This window comes from Exophiala bonariae, assembly GCF_035927105.1.
Source record: "Exophiala bonariae strain CCFEE 5792 chromosome Unknown scaffold_9, whole genome shotgun sequence".
Lineage (NCBI taxonomy): Eukaryota > Fungi > Ascomycota > Eurotiomycetes > Chaetothyriales > Herpotrichiellaceae > Exophiala > Exophiala bonariae.
Genome location: NW_027042484.1, coordinates 909,064 through 920,731, shown reverse-complemented (window position 1 = coordinate 920,731; position 11,668 = coordinate 909,064). Strand labels below are relative to the sequence as shown.

Below are 11,668 nucleotides of genomic sequence, written 5' to 3'. Positions count from 1 at the left end.
CGCTCTGGGTGATTGCGTGGGTGACAATTCCGACGTCATCCTCGACCATCTCGTATAGATGTTGCTTTTGCCAACATGTCGGATAGAGAACTCCCTGTAATTGGATTTTCCTCAATGAGTAACGAGACTATCCACTGGGAGATCCAAATGCCCGTATCCATCTGGACCCAAGACAGCTCGGGCCACGGGCTGGTCTTTACGAAAAGACATGCCTGCAAGTGGGGATGCGGAATGATCGTCAGAAGGCCAGCAACGACAACGTAGACCATGACGGAGGCAACAATTCAGGTTCTTGCACTGCAGAGATGACAGCCAAGCACGTCGCCACCTTCACTGGTTGTAGGTGTCAGGCTCTTCGCGACCATTCTACCCGAAGGCTACAAGACTTGCCGGAAACGCGCTTATTTCTGGCAAATGGACGAGTCCCCTTGTCGAACGACTGAAAGGCTCGATTTTAGACGCGGGCACTCCCCTGAAAGCTGGACGGATCGACCGCCCGCGGATCACGGGCTCCCGAAATGTTCTTTTGAGCTTACTCGGGTACACTTGTGCGATCCATTAATAATTCCTCAGGCGCGAACTCGGGCGGTTGGCGGGGGTTGTGTTCCCCCCTTGAAGCTTAATGTTTGTTCAACCTCACTGCATCGTACATTTCGGATTCAAGGCCAAAAGGGTGAAGCTTCCAATCCAAAGAATTCTGTAATCAATGACCAACTTCCTGCTCAGAGCCGATAGCGAGGCTCACCGTTCCATGGCATGCGTTGGTTCCTTGTCTCACCATGCGACACCATGACTCGGCAAAACCACCTGGTAAAGGGTAATTGCTCTCCAATGACCCACCCCGTCTCAGACTGCTCGACGAGAAACTCTGATTGATTGCACAAATGAAGCAAAAACTATTGATTTGGGCACTGGTGGTCCATGGTGAGTCGCATCGTCAATTACCTGTGCCTCGTACTGCCTCGCAATCTCCCTAGTGGCGGTGAGTATGACTCGGGGTGCCATTGGTAAAGTTGTCACCGATTCATACGCATAGTGAGCAATCGGAAAGAGGCGCACGAGGGAAAAATCCTGCATTTGGTTACATGAGGCTATTTCCACAGTGGACCTTCTCTGCCGAGTAGACATTGTCAGTTTCACTTTCGAGACAGAACAAAGGACAACGAATGCAAGCAATCATGCCTCAAGGGCGTACTGCACATGAGATGATCTGTTGTCGAATGAGGTTTGCATCCGACTTTCAAGTGACGCCTGGGGCTTTGCGGCCCACGATGGATGACTACGAGGTACTTGGGCAAGGCATCTTTCACGAACGGGAGTGCCTCCGGAGCATCAGTCGTCCACCTCTAGTTAGCAAAATTGCATGGTACGGTCTACGGAGTAGTCCGTACGGATCGTGCTTGAACTCAAGAAGGTTGCCTGTAGGCTGTAGCACCAGATGTTATTGTCCCGGGCGCGGGGCCCTCAGATGTTGGGGGCCTGTCATCTATGCAAATCGACGAGGAACGCCTACGAAGCATATTGAGTCCCCGTACGGAATGCTACTGAGAGGGTCGGTTCTTGTGATTTCTGTCAACGTAAAGGGGTCAATCGAGTGCAACTGCAGTGGATATGATACGGCCTTGCTCCTGTCGACCGACATGACTCTGGTCGTACGACGAAGAGAACAAGCGTCCACCATGATGATGAAGATCATTCATCAACGTGGTAAGAAGATGCACGTCAAGTTTAGGTGTAGCTGTGAGGGACGGTCCCTCTCGGGCCTGGCCAGCGAAACACAAAAGAGACGACGGGTGCCTGGGGGGGCCGGGCTGTTCCTTTAGGTATTGAAGTTTTCCGTACTGGCATCCCACCTGCCCTGAAGGTTTTAGGCTTGATTGGTCCGTAAGGACGGGGAGACTGATCAAGAGCACAAAAGCCCAGTGTCCAAAGGGGGAGGGGTTCCCTTGTAAAGTGACACGGCCGTCTGGGGGTTCTGCGGTGAGCAGGCTCTGATTTCCGGGGATGCCAGTTCCCCGGCGACTGGCGTGCTTAGCACGGGAGCCTGTGGAGCATTTCAGGTGCCACAACATGCCGCAGGACGATTCAGATGTAGAGTGGGATGAGTGCAGGGTGCAGGGTGCAGGTGTCAAGGGGTCCTTGTAAACACGACCTGTCGCCACCGTGGTTTGACCTTTTTGGATCTGTTTTTGACGACCACGACTTGAAGTGTAGATTGGGCCCTCTGCTGGATACTGAGGATATGGTACATTGGGCTTCAAGTCACAAGGAAACGGAGCTTGGTAGGACTCTGGACCAGCATCGTAATCATTGATATCAGATCGCACTTGGGCGAAAGAGATCTACGAGTACGCCTTCGTACTTGGTGGCCATCTCCCGTTAATGTCATGTGTCGAGAGTCCACGAGTTTCAACTACGAGGTCTGGATGAGACTAGCAGCCTGTGCGGGCGTCACGGCCCTAGGATCCCTATCCCTGTCTGCCGCGGCTTCAGTATCCCTACGGAACTCATTATTGAATACCATCTTGCCTCCAAAGAGTCTAACCTGCAATTGAAGAATACCGAGTAGATTGCATGACCCTCGCAATACGTGGTGACTTTCAACAATGCACAAGTCCAGGTTGGTCGATGCGTTGGGTCGTCACACATGGAGAAATATCCGAACCTAGACTCTGCATTCTCTCGAGTGTAACGATCGCCCGCCTTGGTGTCGCTCCCATTTTGCTAGCTACGAGTAGTTGGTTAGTCCACACACCCTTCTCTGTCATGCAGATGGCAGGTAGATTAGTTAGTGCACGATGTCAAGCAGACGGCTCGCTTGCCTTGAGATCATCCTTGTCGACTGGCTACACTGCTGCTGCCCTTCCCAAACCCACCCTCCTCCTCCCTGCACCCGATGCCTAGACTGTGTCTATCTCTCCCCGTTCCTGTCGCAGTAGCAGCCCTCAAATGCAACTTGCTTGCGTTCCTAGCCCATAACCCATTTTCAAAGCCCTTGATCCACCCTGACTTTTTGCTCAGCTGACCCAAGATCATGTACGGAGTAGCGTTGGCTTGGTTGACATCCGTCCATGGGACACTTGTTCCTCGTTCCTGCTTCTGGACGAGCTTGGAGAACGCCCCTCGCCCACCGTGCTGCCGCATTTACCACTCTTGGGAGTCTCCAAGATCAGTACTGTACCAGGGCTTCCAGTGTTCATGTTCATCTGGCATCAGACGGAAGAACCTGAAGCTGTGGGGTCCGTGGGGAGCGAGGCTGACTACTTCCGTCGGTAGAGTGGCGAGGTGACACATCGGCATACACCCTCGTTGTTCACGCATAGCTGACCCTCAATCGCTCGCCTTGCATGCTCCCTGGTCTTTCTGAGTCGGTTCTGCTGGCACAGAGATATCGACATCATCGCCGGCTTGGCCTCTTTGCACCTCTTTTCTTCTCAGCGCTCCCTCTTATTCCACTCTCACGAGCTCTCACTCACGCACCTCTCTTAAACGGGCAACGCTAACCAGTCAATTTATGGCCAGCCACAAGGGTCTGGCTGCAGAGGCGCAAAGGGCTATCAAGGCACCCTAACCCTCGACTCAATTCTCTCACCCTGCAAACCCCGCCGAGATCAAAGCGGCGAAAAAGGCGATCGATAGCTCTTATCCTCATTCCCTTTTCCATCACCATATTAACCGCATTTTCCTCACCTCCAGATCGAGCTTGCAACTTCGTCTATTTAGTTCATCTCTTCCCTGCTTCCTACTCTTTTGCAACTGGTCTAGTCATATGCGATATGTACCTCGACTGATCTTCGCTTGCTCTGCTTTTAACGACTACGCACACGGGGAGCTGGTGACCAGCCTGCTGGTATATGATTGGTTTGCCTGGTCGATGTGATTGACTCAATCTACCTGCTGTCTTGTCTCGTTTCTCCTCATCATGCGTGGATGACAGGTTCCCTCATTTTCACAATCATCCTCGGGTCCCGGTCGTATGATGGCACTCGTTTGATTCAATCAGCCATTCCATAAAGGGTGTGATTGTATTCGGCACTATTATATCAACTTGGCTTCCCCACAAATCACTCTTTGTCTTCACGACCAGTCTCACCCACAGCCAACTCCGTCTTCACCCCAGGGCGAGTGACTCCTTGCGACGACAAGTGCCTATAAAAGCATCTTTCACCATGCTCGTGCTCAACCATAATGTTCATAACCCATATTGGCCAATTCTCATAAACAAGAGGAGCACCTGCTTTCCTATCATCGATTCGATCCTCTCAAAGGACTCACATCTCGGTAATCACCATTCTGAGGTGCTCAAATGCTCAAAGCTGATTCGGATCAAGACATTGCCGTCTTAGGAGACGCTCCGATGTCCGCTCTATCCAGCGACTCGCCCTTCTCTGCTAGCCCTGCTAGTGCTCGCCTCTCCATTCCATCATCTCATACCTCGGACGAACAGAACGGCCTGGTCGATTCTGAACCAAACCACAACGATGACTTTGCACGTTCCGGTTCAGAAACGCTGCATGCAGATTCTCTAGAGGGTCCTTCAGTCGATACTTGTGATGAAGGCGATTCCGAAACCGATTCTCATCACAAAATCCATCTATCCGCCATCGAACACTGTATGCCTCGGTCATATATACGTATATGTCTTGCGTATCGCATGCCCGACCCCTCTATGCTCCCTGACATTGTACGTCGACTTAACAACTTTGTTCGGAGAACTGTGGACGCCAAACCGTATCTTTCAGGCTACATCATGCCCGCCAAAAGCAAGCGGGTTGGAGCCGTGGAAGTTCGCTTTTCCGATAGAGATTTCCTCGAATATCCAGCTGTTAGCGTTCGTCATTTGACACACCATGAGGTCCCTTTCACTTATGATCAGCTGGATCAAGCAGGTCTGCCTCCAAGCGTTATGAAACCTGACCTGGTATCGGCATTGGCGGAATCTGCTGATGAGGAGGCGGCACCAGTGTTTCGTATGCAGGCCAATGTGATTGATGGTGGAATCATCGTTAGCCTGTACCTTCACCATTGTGTCTCTGATGGAACAGGTGCCGGCCTATTGATATCCGGCAGTATCCTAACGGATGAGGGTGCATTTGACAGATATCTGGGAGATCGAGAGCCAACTTCGTCTCTATCAGTGAGGCTGAGAGAGTTTGCAAACCTCAAGAGCATCCATAGGAAGCAGCTCTCCTTCAGCTTCCCCAACCAAATCAACAATCGGTCTTTGAAATGCAAGAAGGTCAAGGCACATCCGGAAGAGCCGGAGCCCATCCGAGTGCAAGGCCGCGGCTGTGTTGTCGCCTTTTCATTGGAAAAACTTACAGAGTTAAAAACATTACTTGAGACGCAAGCTGATAGCAGTTTTATCACACAAAATGACGCACTGCAAGCGCTCCTCTGGCATAGTATGGTGAAGGCCAGGGTTCCATCCCTCGAGAACAAGGAAGCCATTGCGATTTCCAAGCTGCTCATTCCTATCAACATTCGTGGAAAGCTGGAGAATCCATTACCTGAATCATACTTTGGCACAGCGATCGACTTTGCAACAGCTCAATTATCTATCGACCATCTGACGAACACGAGTCCCCCAGCGATGATTCAAACAGCAATTGAGATACGGCGGGCGATCAACGCCGTCGACGAACCATATATCCGACAGGCCATTGCTTTGGCTCGCTACCCGGAGTCGACCAACGATGTGAGAGATCTTCAAGCCAGTAACATGGATCGTGCCTACGGGGCAGACATGTACGTGACAAGCTGGGAGAAATTGGATTGTTACGAGGCAACGTTTGATCTCGGACTTGGTCGGCCAGATTGGGTACGCAAGCCATGGTCTAAAGATCCAGGCTCTTGCATCGTACTTCCTTTCGACGGCAGGAAAGACTACCTGGAGGTGGTGATACAAATGACGGTCCCGGATATGGACAGGCTACTTGAAGACCCGGGTTTCATGGACTACGTCGTCAGGGTGATAGACTAAAATCAATGGTTTATTAGCAGGCATTGAATTTTCTGGACAGGGAAGCTAGAATGCGAATATGGGATATGGCGGTACAATCATGGCAGCCGGACGCGAAAAAGTGCACATTTTGGGGAGCATGACCATATGGCCATATATGATCAGCAACGGAGTTTTCTTTTATTGCTCGGGTTTGGGGGATCTCACATGAACTGGACTTGGGGTTGACGAGTAATTGTACAATAGTGCCATGATGAAAACTGGGACCGCAGAGATATTTTTGGAACATGATCGATATAATGCAGGCGGCTAAGAGTGTACAACTCGAAAAGTCAGCGGTCTATTGCTAGTCTCAAGACAATTGAAATGAATGTGATCCATCAAAAGCTCCTTGATTGACAAGTGAACAAGAGTCCGGCAGTAGCAGCAATGTAGAAGCTGAGGGCAACAGGATCCTTAGCTCGGTCACGTGCGGTCGTGACGCGTTGAACAGAAACGCGTCGAGGTGCGCGTTCGAACGCAACATCCTTCCGCCACTCTGCCTGATGGTCTCCTCTGTTTGTTCCTTCGATCGACTTCGACAGTAATTTCGTGCTTCGATATAATCAGTCTTCGCATTCCGATCCCAGCTGCACTCTCTCCCTTCTGCGTTACCTCGCACAACTATACACATCGTCAACCATGACTCAAATAGACACCACCGATACTCCGCAGGATGAATATGAAGATGTGGCTGGCGGCCCCGGAGCACCGCTTCCAATTGCACAGCTTGTGGTGAGTCCTTGCTTCCTACTCTAGAATGACATCAACTCAACTCACGCTCGAATAGGGCATTGCAGGTTTGACAGATCGAGATATCAAACTGGTGATCGAAGGCGGTTACAATACTGTGGAGTCAGTTGCTTTCACGTAAGAAGACGAGACTTGCAAATGAATTCACATGACTGACTGACATTCACGCTGCAGCCCACGGCGTGCGTTGGAGCAGATCAAGGGCATATCGGAAGCCAAAGCAACCAAACTACTGGCTGAAGGTGAGCAATTCCGATCATTTCGAGATGGACTAAGCAGTGGCTAACACCAGATAAGCTATGAAACTCGTCCCCATGGGTTTTACCACGGCTACCGAAATGCATGCCCGAAGAAGCGACCTCATCTCCATCACCACGGGATCGAAGAATCTCGATCGACTACTTGGCGGTGGCATCGAGACGGGCTCCATAACTGAGATCTTTGGAGAGTTCAGGACGGGCAAGAGTCAGATCTGTCACACCATGGCCGTAACTTGTCAACTACCCTTCGACATGGGAGGCGGTGAAGGCAAATGCTTGTACATTGACACCGAGGGGACGTTCCGACCTGTCCGGCTTCTCTCCGTGGCCAATCGATATGGATTGGAGGGTGAAGAGGTGTTGGACAATGTGGCGTACGCGCGAGCCTACAACTCGGAACATCAACTGCAACTACTACAGCAAGCATCACAAATGATGTGTGAGACACGATTTTCGCTACTAATCGTCGACTCGGCCACCTCGCTTTACCGAACGGATTACAATGGACGAGGAGAATTATCATCACGCCAATCACACATGGCCAAGTTTCTACGCATGCTTCAGAGACTGGCAGACGAGTTCGGAATTGCGGTAGTCATCACGAACCAGGTTGTTGCACAGGTTGACGGCGGTCCAAGCGCCATGTTCAATCCAGACCCGAAGAAACCTATCGGTGGCAACATCATTGCTCATGCCAGCACGACGCGACTGAGTTTGAAGAAGGGCCGTGCCGAGACGAGAATCTGCAAAATCTACGACAGTCCATGTCTGCCGGAGAGCGATACTCTGTTTGCGATCTATGAGCATGGTATTGGTGATCCACAGCCCAAGGATGACAAGGAGAAAGAGTAATTCTGGGGAAATCTCCACACCAGCTGGGCTCGATTGAACATGTGATGATTATGCATAGCATCGGCGCGTGGGTTTCTAGTATTTTGTCTGGGTATGGCGGTTGGCAGTGGAAGGAGTGATGCAGTGGAGGGATCATAAAAGTGAGTGTGGCACACAAGCTCCCAGCTACAAGCGGACACAGAGTCAGAGACCGGACTACAATGATGATGACGATGAGATCTGACTCGGAGTCCTCGGCACGGGCACCACTTAAACATGATCGACACTTAAATACTGTGGCGGAACCCCGCTGACTGTGGCTGAACCCAATGGGATTAGAGCCCATTGCAGCCTCCGTTCTGAAACCTGGAAGTGACAATTCAAGATTGGCTCTGACCTTGGTCGATCCTTGCAAAGAATGCAGGACTTCAGGAGCCAGGAAGTAAGAGAACCACGGAGTAGAACCATCGGGTGGACCTCGTAGTCGGAACCTTGAAGGAGGAGGAAAAGATACATGCATCCTTCTTGATTCCCCCCAATCCTAATGGGGGTTCGCAGTCAATACTTCCTAGGGCTGCTTCGATCGAACGCGTGTTATCCACGCTTGGCTCAGGTCATCATCTTCTCAAGTTGGTGTCCATCTGGTGATCGTAACCTGCAGTGATCATTATTAAATTACGGGTACTAGATCACCTGGGCATGTCAGCCTTAGATTTCAGGCCTCTCTCCACAACTTGGTCTCTGTTGTTACCCAAACATCCACTTCCCTCCAGCCCTGGTAGCTTTCATGTCCGCTAGCCTTGGGCACGGGCTTATTCAATTCGCATTCTATCTCCAGCAGACCCTCCTGCCACTTTCACTCTCTTCTTCCTTGTTCTGCCTACTGCGCTGAATACTTTAATCGCTTTCATTCCTTAACTGGCCGTCCGTGGTTCGGCCATTGTTGGTGTTTACAGCCGGCGCGTCGCCCTCGAGCCTCACTTGTTTCCACCTCCCTCGCCTTGAATAGCTGGCCTGAGTTTAATCGAGCTCGAGAACCGTCCAGAGCCTGTGGGCAATGTCGGGTACGCGACGACAGAGCGCAAGACGCAACATTGCTCGGTCCTATTCGCTAACGTGAACTGCAGCAACAGAACAACCTCAGAGGCAGGACTTGCCAGAGGGCTTCCACCACGTTGTGGATGGTCAAAACCATCATGGAGAAGGCCCTCAAATCATCAGCACTAGCGGCGAACTCGAAGTCCTCTGCGGTCCTCTCCTAAATTACCAGCGCATGAGTCAAGACGGTTCCGAAGTCTTCTGGCATGGCTCCGTCCTCCTGGTCACAAAACCTGGCCAGCAGCTGCCCTATCTCACTCTACAGCCATTGGGCGCACTGGACGGAGCTACACAACTTAACAAGAACTATCCTGCTCAAAAGGTGGAGGGATTGAAGCTCTATGCGGATCCTAACAAAGCGTTCTGGCGGTTTTCACTTCAACTTCCACTGGTGGAGGTGGAGGCAAAATGGCAATATACATTTGAAAGCATACGCTTCTTCTCGGAGCTGACCAACAAAGCACCCTCGAGAGAGTTCGTCGTTCCGGCGTCCACCGAGTCGTTCAGAATAATGTTCCACAGTTGCAATGGCTTCTCGGTTGGCACAGATGAAGACTTTTGGTCCGGTAAGTCGACGTCTGGCATTGCTTCGATCCCAGAATGGCTGCTAAAGTGATGTTTATAGGTCCGGCACTCTGGAACGATGTTCTAAGAACCCACCAGAAGCGACACTTCCATGTCATGATTGGTGGAGGTGACCAGATCTACAATGACAACATTCGGGTCAAGGGCCCTCTCAAGGAATGGACTGCGATCAAGAACCCGAGAAAGCGACAGCATTACCCGTTCGACAACGACATGCGCAGCCGCTGTGACGAGTTCTATTTTGCAAACTATATCCGATGGTATAGCACCGAGCCTTTTGCGAGCGCCAATGCGAGCATTCCTCAGATCAATATCTGGGATGATCACGACATCATTGATGGGTTTGGCTCTTACACCGATCACTTCATGAAGTGTGCCGTCTTCAGAGGGATTGGTGGCGTTAGCTTCAAATACTATTGCCTTTTCCAGCACCATACGGCTCCTCCTTTGTCCACGTTCACTACTGATGTCCCGGCCACAATGGAGGCAGACGCTAATGGCACTGCTGGAGCAGACCCTCGACAATTGAAGGATACCTTTGTCTACAAGAGACCAGCGGATGACCCCAGCTGGATTGTTGGAAAACGACCTGGGCCTTATGTTGAAGAGCGTTCTCGAAACCTTTACATGCGGCTAGGAAAGCGTATCGCCTTCTGCGGTATTGACGCTAGAACTGAGCGCACGCGAAAGCAGGTCAATTACCCGGATACTTATGATCTCATCTTCAACAGATTACGCAATGAGTTCAAAGCTGCACAAGGAGAGATCAATCATCTCATACTCCTTCTGGGCGTTCCTATCGCATATCCACGGCTGGCATGGCTTGAAAACATCCTTTCTTCGCCATTTATCGCGCCCATCCGACTCCTCAACAAACGTTTCGGTGTTGCGGGAAGCTTTTTCAATCAGTTTGATGGTTCCGTCGATCTTTTGGACGATTTGGACGACCATTACACCGCTAAGCATCATAAGAATGAGCGAAGAGATCTGATTGTCCGACTCCAACACCTTGCAGCTGAATTTTCTGTCCGCATCACCATCCTTGGAGGTGATGTTCATCTGGCTGCCTTGGGTCGCTTCTACTCAAATCCTGCGGACAACATGGATCCCCTTGAAGATCCCCGATACATGCCCAACATCATTTCATCGGCTATCACAAACAAGCCACCTCCCAAAGCGGTTGCAAATCTTCTTGCAAGGCGCAACAAAATCCATCACCTTAGAGACGGTAATACGGATGAAACCCTTATGACCATGTTCAATGAGCAACCCGGCGGCCAGATGAAGAGTGCCGAATTCAATCTTGTCACCATGCCCAGCAGAAATTATGCATGTATAACAGAAATTCCGGACAACAGGCCTAATGATAATCTTCCACCTAATGGAGTCAATGGTGATGCAGTTATGAACGAGACAGGAGAAACAGATAAGCAGCGACCCAAGGTCAAAGGCGTAGATGGCCACAGCCCTTTGCATATTGGTGAAGAAGGTGCAGGCACAAAACATCCGGCTGCAGACGGTGTCAGCAGCGAAGGCCCGCTCAAGGGTGGCTTAAACGTCTCGATCAGGGTCGAGATCGACAATAGCGACCGAACAGGTCAGACTCAAGGTTATGGCATGAGCAGTAAGTCCGACCACCACGTCCCTTTCCCACAGCACCAATGTGTTGAGTGATAAGACAAGGAAACTGACTGTTTACCATCCAGTACCCAAATTGACCGTTGTCCAGCAAACGGGAGTCACCACAGATCGAGGTCATACACCCAATTCCGCTGCTTAGTACCCAGTGAATTGTTGTGTCGTGTCCTGACCTGCAATTTTGTTATTGCTCCAGCGAATGTATCAAAAACCCCACACAGTTTCGGTAAATGTCCGGAGTTTTTCGAAGTCGACATAATGCACCGGAAAACCAGACATCACTAGTTCGTGTAGATTGAGAGGCAGGTCAGTTCCGGAGAGGAGCAGAATAGTCCTCAACGTTCGAGATAGTGTTGAAAGCGACGGGAGTGAGCGAAGGTACGCGCGCCAACAGGAAAGCGGAAGGAAGGAGAAAAGCACGGGCGTCGAAGACGTTGTTCCCTTCATGGTTTTATTATTACTACTTATTGCTTAGTTGTAAAAACTCAATCGGATACCCATT

At 50.8% G+C, this 11,668-nt stretch overlaps 3 protein-coding genes across 3 annotated transcripts; all 3 read left to right on the top strand.

The window, feature by feature from the left end:
- Positions 1 to 4,306: 4,306 nt before the first annotated feature.
- Positions 4,307 to 5,983, top strand: LTR84_013154 (uncharacterized protein; the record flags this gene model as incomplete). Its single annotated transcript, XM_064856659.1, has 1 exon — positions 4,307 to 5,983. The coding sequence occupies one exon, from the start codon at positions 4,307 to 4,309 to the stop codon at positions 5,981 to 5,983; it is 1,677 nt and encodes a 558-aa protein (XP_064707835.1).
- Positions 5,984 to 6,643: 660 nt separating this feature from the next.
- RHP51 (RecA recombinase Rhp51) lies at positions 6,644 to 7,866 on the top strand (the record flags this gene model as incomplete). Its single annotated transcript, XM_064856658.1, has 4 exons — positions 6,644 to 6,736; positions 6,792 to 6,871; positions 6,929 to 6,996; positions 7,052 to 7,866. The coding sequence occupies 4 exons, from the start codon at positions 6,644 to 6,646 to the stop codon at positions 7,864 to 7,866; spliced, it is 1,056 nt and encodes a 351-aa protein (XP_064707834.1).
- Positions 7,867 to 8,902: 1,036 nt separating this feature from the next.
- Positions 8,903 to 11,308, top strand: LTR84_013152 (uncharacterized protein; the record flags this gene model as incomplete). Its single annotated transcript, XM_064856657.1, has 4 exons — positions 8,903 to 8,909; positions 8,973 to 9,509; positions 9,569 to 11,152; positions 11,235 to 11,308. The coding sequence occupies 4 exons, from the start codon at positions 8,903 to 8,905 to the stop codon at positions 11,306 to 11,308; spliced, it is 2,202 nt and encodes a 733-aa protein (XP_064707833.1).
- Positions 11,309 to 11,668: the final 360 nt, after the last annotated feature.